Genomic DNA, 20000 nt, shown 5'->3' with positions numbered 1-20000 from the left:
AGCCTTTCAACATTAGCATTTAAGTGTTAGTATTTCGACATTAGAATGTAAGTGTTGGCATTTCAACAAGCATTCAGTTTTAGCATTTTTACATTAGCTTTCAAGTGTTAGCATTTAAGTGTTAGCCTTTCAATATAGCATTTAAGTTATAGCATTCAACATTAGCATTCAATTGTTAGCCTTTCAACATTAGCATTTAAGTGTTTTAGCGTCTGAACTGTTTCTCTGAAATCCAACGGTGACCATCACTCAGTGTTCTTCATCATCTTCTTCATCTTCAGAAAGTTCCACTTATCGTTCACTAAAGACATTTATTGCTGAGGCTCATGTTACACGTGTGTTTTTCACTTCCTGTGCCGGAGATCGAGTTTCACTGAAACACTCTGAGCTTCTGCTGCTTCAGCTCCATCTTTCTCCATCACTGATAGAACCTGGAATCTTCCGGGTTTGTGTTCCTGCTCTGACGAGCTTCAACTGAGCCGATACTCAAATGTGACGAACGATTCTCACCTAAAACGAACGATTCTCGCCTAAAACGAACGATTCTCGCCTAAAACGAACGATTCTGGCCTAAAACGAACGATTCTCGCTTAAAACAAACGATTCTCGTGTAAAACAAACGATTCTCACGTAAAACGAACGATTCTCATGTAAGACGTACGATTCTCACCTAAAACGAACGATTATCTCCTAAATTGAACAATTCTCGCCTAAAACGAACAATTCTCATGTAAAACGTACGATTCTCTCCTAAAACGAACGATTCTCTCCTAAAACGAACGATTCTCGCCTAAAACGAAAGATTCTCACGTAAAACGAACGATTCTCACGTAAAACGAACGATTCTCTCCTAAAACGAACGATTCTCGCCTAAAACGAAAGATTCTCACGTAAAACGAACGATTCTCGCCTAAAACGAAAGATTCTCACGTACAAAGAACGATTCTCACGTAAAACGAATGATTCTCGCCTAAAACGAACGATTCTCTCCTAAAACGAACGATTCTCATGTAAAACTAACGATTCTCACGTAAAACGAACGATTCTCGCTTAAAACGAACGATTCTCATGTAAAACTAACGATTCTCACGTAAAACGTACAATTCTCTCTCAAAACGAAAGATTCTCACCTAAAACGAACGATTCTCACCTAAAACGAACGATTCTCACATAAACGAACGATTCTCTCTTAAAACAAACGATTCTCACCTAAAACGAACGATTCTCACCTAAAACTAATTCTCTCTTAAAACGGAGATTCTCACGTAAAACGAACGATTCTCACGTAAAACGAAAGATTCTCTCTTAAAACGAACGATTCTCACGTAAAACGAACGATTCTCACGTAAAACGAACGATTCTCACGTAAAACGAAAGATTCTCTCTTAAAACGGAGATTCTCACGTAAAACGAACGATTCTCACGTAAAACGAAAGATTCTCTCTTAAAACAAACGATTCTCACCTAAAACGAACGATTCTCACCTAAAACTAATTCTCTCTTAAAACGGAGATTCTCACGTAAAACGAACGATTCTCTCTTAAAACAAAGATTCTCACGTAAAACGAACGATTCTCACGTAAAACGAACGATTCTCACGTAAAACGAAGATTCTCAGGTAAAACTAACGATTCTCTCTTAAAACGAACGATTCTATCTTAAAACGAACGATTCTCTCCTAAAACGAACGATTCTCACGTAAAACGAAGATTCTCACGTAAAACGAACGATTCTCTCTTAAAACGAACGATTCTATCTTAAAACGAACGATTCTCTCCTAAAACGAACGATTCTCACCTAAAACGAACGATTCTCTCCTAAAACGAACGATTCTCTCCTAAAACGAACGATTCTCACGTAAAACGAACGATTCTCTCCTAAAACGAACGATTCTCACGTAAAACGAACGATTCTCACGTAAAACGAAGATTCTCACGTAAAACGAACGATTCTCTCTTAAAACGAACGATTCTATCTTAAAACGAACGATTCTCTCCTAAAACGAACGATTCTCACCTAAAACGAACGATTCTCTCCTAAAACGAACGATTCTCTCCTAAAACGAACGATTCTCACCTAAAACGAACGATTCTCTCCTAAAACGAACGATTCTCTCCTAAAACGAACGATTCTCTCCTAAAACGAACGATTCTCACGTAAAACGAACGATTCTCTCCCGACTCTGACCGAGGGAGCGTTTGTTTGTCTACAACAGCAGAGCAGGAGTGGGCGGAGTCGTCTCACGTCGACTCGTTTACAGACTCGTTTGAATCGAACAGACGGTCCGTTGTATTTAAAGTTACGTACTGCAGCTTTAAATCTTTTTTTTTTTAAATTTTTTAATGGATTTGATCTTTTTCTCTGCATCTCAGCGTGTGTGTGTGTGTATTTAGGTATGTACACACACATATACAGTATATACACACAGTCAAATATATATACACATATATTTTATATGTATATATATACATATAAAATATACATATATAATTGACTGTGTGTATATTCACATATATATAACCACACACACAAATACATAAATATACACAAATATAGTGTATATCTGAGGAGTCAAATAATATCACACACACACACAGACACACACACACACACACACACACAGACACACACACACACACACACACACACACACACACACACACACACCCCGACACACACACACACACACACACACACACACACACACACACACAGGTAAATAAAGGCTCATGTTATTACCTGTGAACAGGTGCAGAGAAAACAGGAAGAAGAAGAAGAATCATGAGAAAGTTTGAGCTCAAACACTGAACTGACATCAGCTCCTCCTCTTCATCATCATCATCATCATCATCATCATCATCATCATCACCTCCCTCCTCCTCCTCTTCCTCCTCCTGATGCCGCTGCTGCTCCTTCTGTCAGAGACTCTCCTCACTGATGCTGCTGCACGCGCCTTTATAGCGGGGGAAGCCTCACACACACACACACACACACACACACACACACACACGGAGAGAGAGAGAGAGAGAGAGAGAGAGAGAGAGAGAGAGAGAGAGAGAGAGAGAGGGCGAGAGAGAGCGGTCTGCTGCGCCCCCTGCAGGCCGAGTGTGTAAAGACGGAAGCCACAGCGTCAATAATAATCTAATCTCATAATTTAATCTTATATTCATGCATTCGTGATGATGTTTATGTTTATGATGATGATGATGATGATGATGATTAGTGTTTTAAATCAATTCACAACACGTTTATGGAGGTGAAATAAAAACTGGTTAAAAAAAAAAATTGTTTATTTATTTATTTATTTTAAAACACAGAAGAAAAAAAAATCTGTGACAATTTTTTTTTTTTTTTTTTTCTAAGTCTTTGTTTTCAATGAGAAACCAGAGCCAACAACAGACAGCGGCGACGGAGGCGCTGCTCTTATTTTGAAAAGGCGAGTCAGCGGAAGTGGGGGCGTGCGTGCGCGCGTCTGACTTGACGGAGGAAACGAAAGAAAAGAGAAAAAGTGTCAAATGCGGAAGTTTGTGAAAAGTTTGTTCAACGGCGACGAAAACAGAGACGAGTGAAGAAGAAAGAGAAGAAGAAGAAGAAGAAGAAGAAGAAGAAGAAGAAGAAGAAGAAGAAGAAGAAGAACGTGAGTTTAACTCTGTTATACTGTTTAAACTTTACACACGTGACGTCACGACACGAAGACACCGCGGTTAAAAACGGGTTCTTTTACCGGAAAAAACACGTTTCACTGGAAAAGAGACACACACACACACACACAGTGTCAGTTACACACCGTTGTTTACACCTGAAAACATTTCCCCTCTCGCCTGCAGGAGGCGCCACAGCTCAGACCCGTTTAGTGATAATAGCGGTTGTTTGCTAATCGTTGTTTGTTAGCCGTTGTTTATTGTTTGTTAGTCGTTGTTTATTGTATGTTAGCCGTTGTTTGTTAACTGTTGTTTGTCAGTCGTTGTTTATTGTATGTTAGCAGTTGTTTGTTAGCCGTTGTTTGTTAACTGTTGTTTGTTAGTCGTTGTTTATTGTATGTTAGCAGTTGTTTGTTAGCCGTTGTTTGTTAACTGTTGTTTGTTAGCCGTTGTATGTCAACCGTTGTTTGTTAACTGTTGTTTGTTAGCCGTTGTTTGTTAACCGTTGTTTGTTAGTCGTTGTTTATTGTATGTTAGCAGTTGTTTGTTAACTGTTGTTTGTTAGCCGTTGTATGTCAACCGTTGTTTGTTAACTGTTGTTTGTTAACTGTTGTTTGTTAGCCGTTGTTTGTTAGCCGTTGTTTGTTAACTGTTGTTTGTTAGCCGTTGTTTGTTAGCCGTTGTTTGTTGGACGTTGTTTGTTAGCCGTTGTTTGTTGGACGTTGTTTGTTAGCCGTTGTTTGTTGGACGTTGTTTGTTAGCCGTTGTATGTTAGCCGTTGTTTGTTTGTTAGCTGTTGATTGTTAGCCGTTGTTTGTTAACTGTTGTTTGTTAGCCTTTGTTTATAAGCCATTGTTTGTTAGCTGTTTTTCTGTCACATATTGTTTTTAATGAGTGCCTGTTAGCATAACAAATGTTTGAGAAACACACACACACACACGTCCGATATCAAACCGTGTGGTCTGTTCAGGAATGGCACCCTACGACTTTTCTAAGCGTTTCTTGTAACGATGGAGACTGAAATCGCGAAGAAACTGCGAATAATTTCCACATACACACGAATGGAAAACGGTCTGGAGCGCCACAGTGTGGTCGTACTTTAACGTAAAGACGTGATTAAAACTTTAAAACGAGTCACGTGACTTTATGTTTTTATACGTATTTACGGTTTTTAAACAATCGCAGTTTGAGTTTTGGACGTGTTCAGGTTTCATAATGAGTGTGTGTTGCGTTGCGTTGCGTTAGAGCGACACATGAAACAACGATGACGACAATCTCTAAACAAAGTCTTCGTCGTTGTTGTTGTTGTTGTTGGTCTCAGGAGCGTCATGGCGTCTGAAGTTTACTCCTCCACCACGGCTCCAAACCCCAAAACCTCCTGGTGTTTGGTTCCCTCAGAACATCTGGACAGAACGCGCTTCGTGGTCAAGCTAGCGGAAGTGGTGAGTGTGAGGATGCTAACGACGCTAGCACGTGTGTGTGTGTGTGTGTGTGTGTGTGTGTGTGTTGACCTTCCTCTTCCAGTGGGAAGTGAAAGTGTTGCAGATGTGATGTTGTGGTTCAACATCTGCTGATGTTAGCTGATCTCAGTGCTGCTGTCGCAACACTCCTGTGTGTGTGTGTGTGTGTGTGTGTGTGTGTGTGTGTGTGTGTGTGTGTGTGTGTGTGTGTGTGTGTGACCCTTCACATCTTAACCATAAAGTTTTCATCAGAGCTGAAACTATTATCGTCTTTATTTCTCTTTGTTTTTGTTTTCCACAAACTGTCTCTGTTTTTATGGAGAATTTTTTTTGAAAATATTCACGATTAACAAACTGTTTTAAATGATTTAAATAAAGATTCTGCTCATTAATTCATGTTAAAGTTGTTTATATTTAGTTTATTAATGATTAAAATACATTTTTACAGTGATATAAACTGTTATTTCATCTTTTTAAGATTAAATAATGAGTTGCAGTAGATATCCATCAACAGACTGACAAATAATGTGACCCCGCCCTCTCCTGTGACTCCTCCCTCTCCTGTGACCCCTCCCTTATGTGTGTGACCCCGCCCTCTCCTGTGGCTCCTCCCTCTCCTGTGACCCCTCCCTTATGTGTGTGACCCCTCCCTCTCCTGTGACTCCTCCCTCTCCTGTGACTCCTCCCTCTCCGGTTACTCCTCCCTCTCCTGTGTCTCCTCCCTCTCCTGTGACCCCTCCCTCTCCCGTGACTCCTCCCTCTCCCGTGACCCCTCCCTCTCCTGTGTCTCCTCCCTCTCCGGTTACTCCTCCCTCTCCTGTGTCTCCTCCCTCTCCTGTGTCTCCTCCCTCTCCTGTGTCTCCTCCCTCTCCTGTGTCTCCTCCCTCTCCTGTGACCCCTCCCTCTCCGGTTACTCCTCCCTCTCCTGTGACTCCTCCCTCTCCCGTGACGCCTCCCTCTCTTGTGTCTCCTCCCTCTCCTGTGTCTCCTCCCTCTCATGTGACTCCTCCCTCTCCTGTGACTCCTCCCTCTCCTGTGACTCCTCCCTCTCTTGTGTCTCCTCCCTCTCCTGTGACTCCTCCCTCTCCTGTGACTCCTCCCTCTCTTGTGTCTCCTCCCTCTCCTGTGTCTCCTCCCTCTCTTGTGTCTCCTCCCTCTCCTGTGTCTCCTCCCTCTCCTGTGTCTCCTCCCTCTCCTGTGACTCCTCCCTCTCCTGTGACTCCTCCCTCTCCTGTTACCCCTCCCTCTCCTGTGACTCCTTCCTCTCCTGTGACTCCTCCCTCTCCTTTGTCTCCTCCCTCTCCTGTGTCTCCTCCCTCTCCTTTGTCTCCTCCCTCTCTTGTGTCTCCTCCCTCTCCCGTGGCCCCTCCCTCTCCCGTGACTCCTCCCTCTCCTGTGACTCCTCCCACAGGTCTTCTCCTCCGTGGCCTTCCTCCTGGAGGAGGTGGTCAGCAGCTGCTACAGCTGCTTCGCTCTGTATTTCTTTGAGTTTGTCACATGCACAGCCTTCCTCTTCACTCTGCTCCTCATCATCCTCCTCTCCACCTCCCTGCACGCCTCCTTTGGCATCACCTGCTGGCCAAGTCTGGTAAGAGCAGCCTCTGCTTCAACAGGTTCTCCTTCACCACAGTAAACCTGACCATGGTCCTCCTCCTCCTCCTCCTCCTCCTCCTCCTCCTCCTCTACAGGACTTCTGTTACTCCTCTGCTGTGGCCGTTCTCTTCTTCATCTCCTCCATCGTTTTTGCTTCAGACAACAATGGATCAACTCTGGAGAAAAGTGCTGTGGTGAGATGTTACCTCCTCTTCTATCTCCTCTCTTACCTCCTCTCTTACCTCCTCACCTACCTCCTCTCTTACCTCCTCTTCTACCTCCTCTCTTACCTCCTCTTCTATCTCCTCTCCTACCTCCTCTCTTACCTCCTCTCTTACCTCCTCACCTACCTCCTCTCTTACCTCCTCTTCTACCTCCTCTCCTACCTCCTCTCTTACCTCCTCACCTACCTCCTCTCTTACCTCCTCTCCTACCTCCTCTTCTAACTCCTACCTCCTCTCTTACCTCCTCTCTTACCCCTTCTCTTACCTCCTCTTCTAACTCCTCTCTTACCTCCTCTCCTAACTCCTCTTCTACCTCCTCTCCTACCCCCTCTCTTACCTCCTCTCTTACCTCCTATTCTACCTCCTCTCTTACCTCCTCTACCTCCTCTCTTACCTCCTCTCTTACCTCCTCTTCTAACTCCTCTCTTACCTCCTCTCCTAACTCCTCTTCTACCTCCTCTCTTACCTCCTCTCCTACCTCCTCTTCTAACTCCTACCTCCTCTCTTACCTCCTCTCTTTCCTCCTCTCTTACCTCCTCTCTTACCCCTTCTCTTGCCTCCTCTTCTAACTCCTCTCTTACCTCCTCACCTACCTCCTCTCTTACCTCCTCTCTTACCTCCTCTCCTACCTCCTTTTCTAACTCCTACCTCCTCTCTTAACTCCTCTCTCTCCTGTCCTACCTCTCTTACCTCCTCTTCTTCCTCCTCTCTTACCTCCTCTCCTAACTCCTCTCCTACCTCGTCTCCTACCTCCTCTCTTACCTCCTCTTCCTACTCCTCTCCTAACTCCTCTTTCACCTCCTCTCCTTTCCTCCTTCCTTATGCTTCCTTCTTTCCTCGTCCTTCACTTCCTTCACTTCCTTCCCTTGCCTCCTCTCCTCGATGAACTTCCTGTTTCTTTAAGCTCCTCCTCTTCCTGCAGGCGTTTGGTTTCCTGGCGGGGTCGGCGTTCGTGGTGGACGTGGTCCTCTTTTATAGGGGGCGTGGCTTCCCTTTCCTGAGTGGCGGGAAGGCGGAGTCTAGTAACGGCGTTCCGGTGACGGTGGAGAAGGAGAGACTGAACGCTGACGGAGAGTAAAGTTAGTGTGTGTGTGTGTGTGTGTGTGTGTGTGTGGTTCAAAGGTCAGAGGTCATTTCACTCACTATAGTGATGTGACCACAGGGGGCGGAGCTTCAGCAGGTTTCACACTCCGCCTTTTTTTATTGATCGATGACCTCATGATTCAGATTTGACTCCAATCATTAAATCAATAATCAAAGCTCCTCCCTCTGACACCACTGAAAACAAACCCAGATTATCCAGATTATTCAGATTATCAAGATTATCCAGATTAATCAAATAATCCAGATTATCCAGATTATTCAGATTATCCAGATTATTCATATTATCTAGATTAACCAGATTATTCAAATGATCCATTGTCCAGATTATCCAGATTAAAAATGACATGACATGTAATGACAGGTAATATTCATATAATCCAGATTAACCATATTATTCAAATGATCTATTGTCCAGATTATTCAGATTATCCAGATTATTTGTGGATGAGCGGTTACTGTGAGCGTCACAGCGGTGACTGACGGATTATCGACGAAAGATCGTATCGCGTTAATCCGTCGATATTTGAGTGACAGTATTTGTGATGTGTGATATTTCACAGAATTTCAAAATAAAAGCCTTTGCTTTGATGTATAGTTTTCAATAGAAAACATTTTTTATATCTTTTTTTTTTTTTTTTTTTAATGATGTCATTTCCTGATGAACGTGCGATGACTCGGTTTGTCCACCAGAGGGAGCTGAGAAACAATAAGTCATTGTAAGTTAGTGATGGAGGCAGCAGTGGATCAACAACTCCTGTGAACTCCTGTGTCTCTGTGATGTTAAAATCACTGGTTTACTCTATGGACTTTGGTGTGGGAGAGTGAGTGACTTTGGTGTGGGAGAGTGAGTGACTTCGGTGTGAGGAGAGTGAGTGACTTTGGTGTGGGAGAGTGAGTGACTTTGGTGTGGGAGAGTGAGTGACTTTGGTGTGGGAGAGTGGGTGACTTTGGTGTGGGAGAGTGAGTGACTTTGGTGTGGGAGAGTGAGTGACTTTGGTGTGGGAGAGTGAGTGACTTTGGTGTGAGGAGAGTGAGTGACTTTGGTGTGGGAGAGTGAGTGACTTTGGTGTGGGAGAGTGGGTGACTTTGGTGTGGGAGAGTGAGTGACTTTGGTGTGAGGAGAGTGAGTGACTTTGGTGTGGGAGAGTGAGTGACTTTGGTGGGGGAGAGTGAGTGGCTTTGGTGTGGGAGAGTGAGTGACTTTGGTGTGAGAGAGTGAGTGACTTTGGTGTTGGAGAGTGAGTGACTTTGATGTGGGAGAGTGAGTGACTTTGGTGTGAGAAGAGTGAGTGACTTTAGTGTGGGAGAATGAGTGACTTTGGTGTGAGAAGAGTGAGTGACTTTGGTGTGGGAGAGTGAGTGGTTTACACACTACAGTTTCTCAGCAGCAGGGGGCGCTCACAGTATCAGAATGATGATTTTTAAACTCTAACCGTGTCTTTACTTTTATTTGTTTGTAGCAAACGTTTATGAAGGAAATGAACGAGTGAATGTTGTGTTTTTATCGACTGAACAAATGAATGTCAAAGGTTTAAAAAGTGACCAACGCAACTTCCTTTCACTCTGGCCTTCAAAATAAAAGCTGCCCACTTCAAATTTTTTTTTTTTTTTTTTACTACTTCCCATTTCAACCTTTTTGTTATTTTTTAAAAAACTTTATTGACAATTCAATGGAAACACGACACAGGTTTATTATATCAGTGCTGAAGATATATCATCTTTGATTATGTAAAGTCTTATTTTGAAAAACCTTTTTTTTTCATTAATCCACGTGTCGGATAATCTCAGATTAAATCAGAGTTTATATAAATGTGATTGTTGTTCAGGACCAAGTCTAAATGTGTGTGTGTGTGTCTTTAAAGCTGCTGCAGTTTCATAATCTGTCATGAAATAAACAGATTATTTTGGATTATTAACGGCGTCCATGTTTGTTTACGTTTGTTTACGCGAAAAATACGAGACGATGCTAAATGAAAACATTTAAGAAATGACAGAGACAAGGAGGCGGAGCTATGACATCATGCTTTATTATTATTATATGAACGATCAGATGGTGGCGCCGCTGCTCCACCGTGTGGCCTCTGTCGTCATGACGCCCTGAAACACAAAGGTCAAGTGTTGTTGATGATGTCATCAATATTCACAGTGATTATTGAGTGTGCTTTTCAAAATAAAAGTCTTCCTCTCTGTTTGTGAAACATAACCCTGCAGTTTTCAAAATAAAAGTCTCAGTTTCACTTGTTAACCCTGCAGTTTTCAAAATAAAAGTCTCAGTTTCACTTGTTAACCCTGCAGTTTTCAAAATAAAAGTCTCAGTTTCGCTTATTAACCCTGCAGTTTTCAAAATAAAAGTCTCAGTTTCTCTTAGTAACTCTGCAGTTTTCAAAATAAAAGTCACAGGTTCTCTTAGTAACCCTGCAGTTTTCAAAATAAAGGTCTCAGTTTTGCTTGATAACACTACAGTTTTCAAAATAAGTCTCCCTTTCTGTTCATAAAACACAACCTTGCAGTTTTCAAAATAAAAGCCTCAGTTTCGCTTATTAACCCTGCAGTTTTCAAAATAAAAGTCTCACTTTCTCTTGGTAACCCTGCAGTTTTCAAAATAAAAGTCTCACTTTCTCTTGTTAACCCTGCAGTTTTCAAAATAAAAGTCTCACTTTCTCTTAATAAAATAGTTTCAACACGTTTACAGACAGTTTAAACGTGTGTTGTGTTCGAGGACACAGGAAACCACAGCTTCTCGTTGCTAACGTCGCGCCCTCTTTACCCTGTGAGTGTCGTCCTGTTCCTCTTTAACACTCATCACACTCAGCAGGTCCTTGAACTCAAGGTCAAGTCCACACACACACACACACACACACAAGTGAGGCTGAGGACACTGTCTCACAGTGAGACACATGTCCACTGTGAGACATAACTTGATTATTATCATCAAAGGTGTCATGAGTTACCGTGAGATCGCTGCCCCCTGGTGGACATGTCCCAGTGTCACGCCTGTGTTTGCTGCTCAGCTGCTGCTGCTTTTCTGCAGTCACATGACCTGCACACGACAACACAACAACACAACAGTCAACAACAACACACACATCGTCGCCTGCGTCACAGACTAAATCGGACTCATGAATTCTTCAGTTTGATCTATTTCCTGTTTCTGTTTGTCCAAATCTCACGAGACTATCCTAATCACGTGAGACTTGACTTGCCACAGTCTTTTACAGTAACAGAAGTTTGACCTGGTGACGACGGTCACCGTGACGATGACGATGAGGACGGTGTGGATGGCGAGCAGCAGCAGGTGGACCGCCGTCAGGGTGCGGGCGTCACTTCCTGTGACCTCACTTCCTGTGACGACCGCGTCCACCTGCAGAGAGTACGGCGGAGAGCGGGCCGTCCTCGACCCGCAGCTGTAGTTCCCAGAATCCCCTGGCGTCAGAGTGCCGAGCTGGAGGGCGGGGCCAGTCTGCGAGAGGGCGTGTCCGTCTCTGAACCAGGTGATGTTGAGTCGGTGGGTGGAGCAGCGTGAAGTGCAGAGCAGTTTGATGTGTTGACCTCGTGACGTGGAGTTGTTGATCCTCAGCTCGCTCTCGTCTGAAAACACAGAGACCGAGACTTTGAGCGTTAGCGAGAAACGTTAGCATCACAATCACATGACCCAGATCTTACCAACGACTGACACTCTCACTCCAGTTGTGTTTGTAAAATGTCCGTCATTGTCAGCCGATTCCATCCTGAAGCGATAGGTGGCGTTGTCTCCCTGACGTACGTCTCTGATCTGTAGAGTACAGTTGGTCCTCTTGTCTCCCAGGTACAGGAAGCGAGGATCGTTGGTCTTTGACTCGCTGTCGTAAACAGACGGAGTTCCACCGTGACAGATCAGATGGTTCTTACACCAAACCACTCTGACGATCTGGTAAAGATCCTCTGGTCCGTCCACAACTTTCCTGGCGGCAGGTTTGAAGGAGCAAGGCAGCGTGACGCTCGAACCCTTCACAACACAAACAGGAAGTGGGAGATTCACCCTCTGAGCGGCAACATCTGTAAAAACAGCAGGTTCGAAAAGTTCAGCGTTCCTTTGTTAAAAAGTTCCTGGTGATAAAACAGTCTTTTTTCCACCTTGTCTTACCTGCCAACAGGAGGACGAGTCCCACAAACGTCCCTCTGTCCCCGACCTTCATCATGGACCTGATGTGAGTGAGACGGTGTCTTCAGTGTCTTCACTTTTTCACTTTGTCACTTCCTCTTTCTCTGTTGGGAGGTCATCTTTTGTAAGCATGTTCAGGGCGGGTCTCTGGTCTCACATATTAAGTTTCGTGCAGATCAGTCAATGTACAGCAAAGTTAGAGGGCACTTCCTGTTTCAAATGGCCGACTTCCCGTTGGGTCAAAGGCGTGCCCGTAAACGTGTTCAGGGACGTTCCCTTGTCTCACATGTCAAGTTTCGTGCAGATCGGACAATGTTGGACTTTACTTCCTGTTTTCGGGTGTTCCACTTCCTGTCAGGAGGTCATCTTTTGTAAACATGTTCAGGGCGGGTCTCTGGTCTCACATATTAAGTTTCGTGCAGTCAATCAGTCAATGTACAGCAAAGTTAGAGGGCACTTCCTGTTTAAAATGGCCGACTTCCTGTTGGGTCAAAGGCGTGTCCGTAAACGTGTTCAGGGACGTTCCTTTGTCTCAAATATACAGATCGGACAATGTTAGACTTTACTTCCTGTTTTGGGTGTTCCACTTCCTGTAAGGAAATCATCTTTTACAGACATAAAAATAAATGTAAATGTAATTCTGTCTGCTGTCAACAGGGGGCGTTGTTTTCGAAATCGTGTGTTTCCTGTCACCACCAGGAGGGCGCTGTTTTCAAAATTGACCATTTTTCATAGTCGCCTTCAGCAACTTCCCATCATCACTCACAGAAAGTTTGGTTCTGATCGGACCTTCTGTTGTAAATTTACAAGAGTTTCGTTGTCTGTCTCGTAAAATGCAAATTTTCGCCAACTTTGTCGCCCCCTATCTAGTGCTCCATGCGATATTTAAAAAATATATCGTTTTCGCGTTCAATCCAAAATGGCGGCACTTCCTGTAGGATTCACAGGTCACTTGTCATGGACTTTTATTTGCAGAAGTTTGGTTAAACGTACGTTAAACCCGAAAATCGGCTAAAAGTCATGTATGGATTTAAAGGACACAGGCTCCGCCCCCTCCTGCTGACGTCAGGCGTGTGCGTCTCACAAAACCTCTCGTCCAATCAGACGAGCTTCACGGCTCCTCGTGTGCTCGCTGAGGTGTGTTCAAGGACTCCTGGTTCCAGGACCATGGACACATGAGGACATGAGGACATTTAGAAGAGGACGGGGAGGAGACGGAGGCGTGTCCTCACAGTGACTCAGCAAATCTGCAGCTTTATAAAGAGACGACTGAGACCTTCAGAGTTGAGACCTTCAGAGACGACTGAGACCATGTCCTCTCTGATCTGCTTCACCTTTGTCCTCATCTGTTTCCCAGATCTGCTGCTGACTCAGCGCTCAGGTAACACCTCAACACACACTGACACACAACTACACACACCTTTGTGTTGTTGATTGTGTTGTGTTGTTGATTGTGTTGTTGACTCTGTTGTGTTGTTGTGTTGTTGATTGTGTTGCTGACTCTGTTGTGTTGTTGAGTGTGTTGTTGACTCTGTTGTGTTGTTGTGTTGTTGATTGTGTTGCTGACTCTGTTGTGTTGTTGAGTGTGTTGTTGACTCTGTTGTGTTGTTGTGTTGTTGACTCTGTTGTGTTGTGTTGTTGACTCTGTTGTGTTGTGTTGTTGACTGTGTTGTGTTGTTGACTCTGTTGTGTTGTTGAGTGTGTTGTTGACTCTGTTGTGTTGTTGAGTGTGTTGTTGACTCTGTTGTGTTGTTGTGTTGTTGACTCTGTTGTGTTGTGTTGTTGACTCTGTTGTGTTGTGTTGTTGACTGTGTTGTGTTGTTGACTCTGTTGTGTTGTTGTGTTGTTGATTGTGTTGCTGACTCTGTTGTGTTGTTGAGTGTGTTGTTGACTCTGTTGTGTTGTTGTGTTGTTGACTCTGTTGTGTTGTGTTGTTGACTCTGTTGTGTTGTGTTGTTGACTGTGTTGTGTTGTTGACTCTGTTGTGTTGTTGAGTGTGTTGTTGACTCTGTTGTGTTGTTGAGTGTGTTGTTGACTCTGTTGTGTTGTTGTGTTGTTGACTCTGTTGTGTTGTGTTGTTGACTCTGTTGTGTTGTGTTGTTGACTGTGTTGTGTTGTTGACTCTGTTGTGTTGTTGTGTTGTTGATTGTGTTGCTGACTCTGTTGTGTTGTTGTGTTGTTGACTCTGTTGTGTTGTGTTGTTGACTCTGTTGTGTTGTGTTGTTGACTGTGTTGTGTTGTTGACTCTGTTGTGTTGTTGAGTGTGTTGTGTTGTTGACTCTGTTGTGTTGTTGAGTGTGTTGTTGACTCTGTTGTGTTGTTGAGTGTGTTGTGTTGTTGACTCTGTTGTGTTGAGTGTGTTGTTGATTCTGTTGTGTTGTAGACTCTGTTGTTGTGTTGTTAAATGTGTTGTTGTTGTGTTGTTAATTTTGTTGTTGTTGTGTTGCCGACTCTGTTGTTGATTGTGTTGTTGTGTTGTTGATTGTGTTGTTGGTTGTGTTGTTGTTAATTGTGTTGTTGATTTTGTTGTTGTGTTGTTAATTGTGTTGTTATTGTTGTTGTTGTTGTTAATAGTGTTGTTGACTGTGTTGTTGATTGTTGTGTTGTTGTGTTGTCAGAATACCGTCTGGAGTCAGAAATGCTGAGTCACTGTGAGTCACTAAGGGGCGTGGCTGTTGCCAGGCAACACAATGTCGTCCCTCAATGTTCAGAGGACGGGACGTTCAGGTACATGTTCACCTTTGTGTGTCTGTGTGTGTGTGACTGACAGGTGTAATGACACTGTGTGTGTGTGTGTGTGTGTGTGTGTGTGTGTGTGTAGGCCAGTGCAGTGCAGTGGGCGGGGCCAGCAGTGTTGGTGCGTGGACGCTGAAGGTCATGAAATCCTCGGGAGTCGAACCAACGACTCGTCTCTTCACTGTGAGACACAGAGACACTTTACACTGTGTTAGTCTCAGGTCACATGATCTTCACTTCCTGTTTGTCTGTCCTCAGGTCTGTCCTCCTGTCAGTTGCAGTCTGTCCTGCACTGTTCTCCCTCTGGTCTCTATGAACCAGTTCAGTGTTCCTCCAGCAGGGGGCAGTGTTGGTGCGTGGACCGTGACGGCATGGAGGTCTACGGGACGAGACAACGAGGAAGACCTGAGCGATGTGAGTCACAATAAACCTCAGAGAAAACACAGGAGCTGCTGGTCCTCTGCTGCCTCGTGTGGTCACTTTGTGTCACTGAGTTAAGTCTAAAATCAGTCATTGTAAGTTAGTGATGGAGGCAGCAGTGGATCAACAACTTTGGTGTGGGAGAGTGAGTGACTTTGGTGTGGGAGAGTGAGTGACTTTGGTGTGGGAGAGTGAGTGACTTTGGTGTGTGAGAGTGAGTGAGTGACTTTGGTGTGAGAGAGTGAGTGAGTGACTGGTGTGAGAGAGTGAGTGACTTTGGTGTGAGAGAGTGAGTGACTTTGGTTCGGGAGAGTGAGTGACTTTGGTGTGAGAGAGTGAGTGACTTTGGTGTGGGAGAGTGAGTGAGTGACTTTGGTGTGAGAGAGTGAGTGACTTTGGTGTGAGAGAGTGAGTGACTTTGGTGTGTGAGAGTGAGTGACTTTGGGTGAGAGAGTGAGTGACTTTGGTGTGAGAGAGTGAGTGACTTTGTTGCGGGAGAGTGAGTGACTTTGGTGTGAGAGAGTGAGTGACTTTGGGTGAGAGAGTGAGTGACTTTGGTGTGAGAGAGTGAGTGACTTTGGGTGAGAGTGACTTTGGTGTGGGAGAGTGAGTGACTTTGGTGTGAGAGAGTGAGTGACTTTGGGTGAGAGTGACTTTGGTGTGTGAGAGTGAGTGACTTTGTTGCGGGAGAGTGAGTGACTTTGGTGTGAGAGAGTGAGTGACTTTGGGTAAGAGAGTGAGTGACTTTGGTGTGAGAGAGTGAGTGACTTTGGGTGAGAGTGACTTTGGTGTGGGAGAGTGAGTGACTTTTGTGTGTGAGAGTGAGTGACTTTGGTGTGAGAGAGTGAGTGACTTTGGTGTGAGGAGAGTGAGTGACTTTTGTGTGTGAGAGTGAGTGACTTTGGTGTGAGTGAGTGACTTTGGTGTGAGGAGAGTGAGTGGTTTACAGTGATCTTCTGCTTCAGTCCAGTGAATATCATTGTGCTCAGAACTGTAACAGTGTGTGTGTGTGTGACCTTTGACCTGCAGGTCCTGGCAGCTGTGAGGTGAGGGGGCGGAGCCTCCTCCACGGCGTGGGCTCCTCCTCTTCCTCCTCGTCTCCTCCTCCTCAGTGTGACACAGACGGAAACTTCCTGTCTGTTCAGTGTCGACTCATCAACATGACGGACATGAGTGAGGTGGACCTGCTACACACCTTAAACAGGTACACACACACACACACACACACACACACACACACACACACACACACACACACACACACACACACCCACACACACACACACACACACCATCAACAGTCACTGAGTGTGTGTGTGTGTGTGTGTGTTTTCAGATTCCCAGAATCCTTTGAGACGTTCGGTACTTTCAGGAAGAGTTTCCCGCTGGTTTCCTCGTACTGTTACTGTTCTGACAGCAGGGGGCGAGAGAGGGACAACACAGGTACACACACACACACACACACACACACACACACACACACACACACTCAGTCACATGACAGTGATGATGATGATGATGCACTTCCTGTCCAGGTGTGGAGCTCCTCCTCTCAGACGTGGACGACTCGACTCCCCTGGGTCTTAGCTCCGCCCGCTCCTTCCATCAGACAAACGTGTACAGAGTCCTGAAGAGGAGGATGCTGGGAGTTCGTCTGCTCCACACCGGCCTCTTCAGATGTAAACCACCACTTTTCAATTCTCTTTAAACTGGTTTTAATCCTGATTTACCCTGTTTCAAACTGCTTCAAACTGCTTTTAGTCAACTTAAACCAGTGTAAACCGGTTTAAACCAGTTTAGTAAACCAGTTTAAATCGTTTAAACCGCAGTAACCTGGTTTAAATCAGTGGAAACCGGTTTAAACCACAGTAAACCAGTGTAAACCAGTGTAAACCGGTTTAGTAAACCAGTGTAAACCGGTTTAGTAAACCAGTGTAAACCAGTTTTAATCGTTTAAACCACAGTAACCTGGTTTAAATAGTGTAAACCGGTTTAAACCACAGTAAACCAGTGTAAACCAGTTTAAACCAGTGTAAACCGGTTTAAACCACAGTAAACCAGTGTAAACAGGTTTAAACCAGTGTAAACAGGTTTAAACCACAGTAAACCAGTGTAAACCGGTTTAAACCAGTCTAATGTAACGTGTCGATCTGGTGTTAGGTCCCTCCCCCTGTGAGGCGGAGCGGGAGGCGGAGTCAGCGGCGTCCTCTGTTTATGTCCCGTCCTGTGAGAGGGGCGGAGCCTTCAGTTCCAGACAGTGCCAGCAGGGGGAGCAGTGCTGGTGTGTGGACGCAACAGGAAGAGAAGTTTCAGGAAGTCGAACGTTTGGAGATTCTTTGATCTGTGGTGAGTTAATCTGAAATAAATATAAATATATATATAAATATACATTTATATATATATGTATATATATACATATATATATAAATATATAAAAGAGATTTAGACATTTAGGCTTTTCTTTGTCTTTTTAAAATCTGTTCTTATATTTTTTATCCTCTCCTCTCTCCTCTCTCCTCTCTCTCCTTTCTCCTCTCTCCTCTCCTCCTCCTCTCCTCTCCTCCTCTCCTCTCTCCTCTCCTCCTCCTCTCCTCTCTCCTTTCTCCTCTCTCCTCTCCTCCTCCTCTCCTCTCCTCTCTCCTCCTCTCTCCTCTCCTCCTCTCTCTCCTCTCTCCTCTCTCCTCTCCTCCTCTCTCTCCTCCTCCTCCTCAGGTTCCGATCACAACTGTCCGTCACAGCGTCGTCTGGCTTTGTCCCGCCTCTTCTCTGGTCCTGTGGCTCCGCCCCCGTCTATGACCTCCTCTCCTCCAGCTTCCTGTCACTCTTTGCTCCGCCCCCTCCAGCGCCTCCTGCCGGAGGAGGCGGACCCGTCCTTCCTGTCTCTCCTGGTGGAGGTCCTCCACGGTCTGTTCCCCTCGGTGGGCGGAGCTCTGCGGACTCTAGGCCGCGTGGCGCCCGGCCGCCTGCAGGAGGAGCTGTTTGGTGGGAGGTTCCTGACCTTTGACCTGAGCGGCGCTGTGGGGTCACGAGGAGCTCTGAACGTGGAGCTGCTGTCGTCTCAGAAGAAGAAGAAGAACCAGGACTTGGTTCAGTCCATCAGCCGAGCTCTGGAGGACCCCGCCTTCATCTCCGCCCTCCGACAAACATTGACCGGACTCAGCGGCTCCCTCTCTCTGCAGCAGGTGGGTATGACACACCAGTTTACACCTGTTAACACCAGTTTACACCACTGGTTTACACCGACTGCAGTTTACACGGGTTTAGGTTTCAACTGGTTAACACTGGTTTTCACCGGTTTATGTCCATGGTTTACACTGGTTTACCAGTTTTAAACCAGTTTTATACAAGTGTTATACCGGTTTTAAACCAGTTTTAAACCGGTGTACACCGGTTTACACTGGTTTACCTGTTTTAAACCAGTTTTAAACCAGTTTTAAACCAGTTTTAAACCAGTTTTAAACCAGTTTTAAACCAGTTTTGAACCGGTTTACACTGGTTTACACTGGTTTACACCGGTTCACACTGGTTTTCACCAGTTTACACGGGTTTAGGTTTCAACCAGTTAACACCGGTGGTTTGCACTGGTTTACCAGTTTCAAACCAGTTTTAAACCGGTTTACACTGGTCTTAAACCGGTTTACACTAGTTTACACAGGTGTTCACTGGTTTAGTGGTTTACACTGGTTTACACTGGTTTACACTGGTTTGCACTGGTTTGCACTGGTTTACACCGGTTTACACCAGTTTACACCGGTTAACTCCGGTTTACACTAGTTTACACTGCTTTTCACCAGTTTAGACCGGTGGTTCACTGACTTACACGAATGTACACCTTTTCACCGGTTTACACTGGTTTACACTGGTTTACACTGGTTTACACTGGTTTACACTGGTTTACACTGGTTTACACTGGACCTCTTTGTGTCCAGGTCCTGGTTCCTCTGCTGGGATACTGCACCGCTGAAGAACAGAAGTACTCGGCGGCCATCTTTGTCCCCAGCTGCACGCCCGGCGGCGGTTTCCGGGAGGTTCAGTGTCACGGCGGCGACTGCTGGTGCGCGGACCCTAGCGGTCAGGAGGTCGCAGGGTCGCGCACCTCTGGGCGTCGGCCTCGTTGCCCGTCGCGCTGTGAGAGGTCGCGGGCGGCGGCGCTGAAGGTGAGAGGAAACATGGCGGCCGGCGGCGAGCTCTACGTCCCGGCGTGCTCGGAGGACGGACACTTCCTGCTGCTGCAGTGCGTCGGCTCACGCTGCTTCTGTGTGGACGATGAGGGGAAAACCACCGCCAGGCCAACAGGGGGCGCCATCACCTGTAAGACAAAGATAATATTTAATAACTCTGGTGTGTGGAGGAAGCGTTTTTTCAAGTGTTTTCCATTGGTGTGTATGTGGAGGAAGAAGAAGAACATTGCGCTAATAAAGCAGAGTCAGCTTTAGCTCCATCTAGTGGTGACATTACACATTACAACCATCTCTCCCTCTCTCTCTCTCAGGCGCAGGGCGGCCGACACAGTCAGTCTCAGGTCAGTCTCGTTCATGTTAGCGTAGCATGATGCTAACCGTGTTAGCGTGGATGTCTCACACTGCTGCTGCTGCGCTGCCCCCTGCAGGTTCGTGCTCTCGGGTGTCGTCTGAGGTCGCGGCGTTCACGGAGCGCGTGCGGAGCGTCGTCGCTCTCTCTC

At 45.4% G+C, this 20000-nt stretch overlaps 3 protein-coding genes across 4 annotated transcripts in view; 2 read left to right on the top strand and 1 right to left on the bottom strand.

Moving 5' to 3' along the window:
- The window catches only part of LOC310944548 (sialic acid-binding Ig-like lectin 15), a gene marked incomplete at both ends in the record, with an annotated part of 54197 nt that extends 50388 nt beyond the window's left edge, over positions 1–3809 (bottom strand). The window contains 2 exons of the mRNA XM_083910348.1: positions 3009–3094; positions 3784–3809. Of these exons, the coding sequence (XP_083766474.1) occupies positions 3009–3094; positions 3784–3809 (112 nt within the window). The remainder of the gene's footprint in view (positions 1–3008; positions 3095–3783) is intronic.
- cmtm6 (CKLF-like MARVEL transmembrane domain containing 6) lies at positions 3496–8397 on the top strand. 2 transcript variants are annotated; one of them, XM_083910143.1, is made up of 5 exons: positions 3496–3637; positions 4966–5083; positions 6513–6689; positions 6790–6888; positions 7841–8397. In XM_083910143.1, exons 2-5 carry the CDS (start codon positions 4970–4972, stop codon positions 7994–7996), a joined length of 546 nt encoding a protein of 181 aa, XP_083766269.1. In that variant the 5' UTR covers positions 3496–3637; positions 4966–4969; the 3' UTR covers positions 7997–8397. The 2 variants fall into 2 exon arrangements, with proteins under 2 accessions (XP_083766269.1, XP_083766268.1); XM_083910142.1 differs by having other exon boundaries at positions 3502–3637; positions 4963–5083.
- A 5077-nt stretch (positions 8398–13474) lies between these two features.
- tg (thyroglobulin) overlaps positions 13475–20000 on the top strand; it is a gene marked incomplete at its 5' end in the record, with an annotated part of 24591 nt that continues 18065 nt past the window's right edge. The window contains 12 exons of the mRNA XM_083910347.1: positions 13475–13544; positions 14782–14890; positions 14985–15082; positions 15158–15313; positions 16349–16523; positions 16656–16762; positions 16855–16998; positions 17480–17665; positions 18032–18501; positions 19249–19630; positions 19812–19841; positions 19929–20000. The exon at positions 19929–20000 is cut by the window's right edge and continues 162 nt beyond it. Of these exons, the coding sequence (XP_083766473.1) occupies positions 13475–13544; positions 14782–14890; positions 14985–15082; positions 15158–15313; positions 16349–16523; positions 16656–16762; positions 16855–16998; positions 17480–17665; positions 18032–18501; positions 19249–19630; positions 19812–19841; positions 19929–20000 (1999 nt within the window). The remainder of the gene's footprint in view (positions 13545–14781; positions 14891–14984; positions 15083–15157; positions 15314–16348; positions 16524–16655; positions 16763–16854; positions 16999–17479; positions 17666–18031; positions 18502–19248; positions 19631–19811; positions 19842–19928) is intronic.

The sequence above is a fragment of the Microchirus variegatus genome (assembly GCF_963457635.1).
Source record: "Microchirus variegatus genome assembly, chromosome: 2".
In the NCBI taxonomy this organism is placed as follows: Eukaryota; Metazoa; Chordata; class Actinopteri; order Pleuronectiformes; family Soleidae; genus Microchirus; species Microchirus variegatus.
This window is presented reverse-complemented; position numbering and strand designations above follow the sequence as displayed.

Excerpts from the sequence above, each read along its gene's own strand:
- cmtm6 (XM_083910143.1), top strand. The coding sequence starts at position 4,970 with ATGGCGTCTGAAGTTTACTCCTCCACCACGGCTCCAAACCCCAAAACC. Across the intron at positions 6,690-6,789 it reads TCACCTGCTGGCCAAGTCTG|GACTTCTGTTACTCCTCTGC; the intron begins GTAAGAGCAGCC and ends CCTCCTCTACAG. Across the intron at positions 6,889-7,840 it reads CTCTGGAGAAAAGTGCTGTG|GCGTTTGGTTTCCTGGCGGG; the intron begins GTGAGATGTTAC and ends CTCTTCCTGCAG.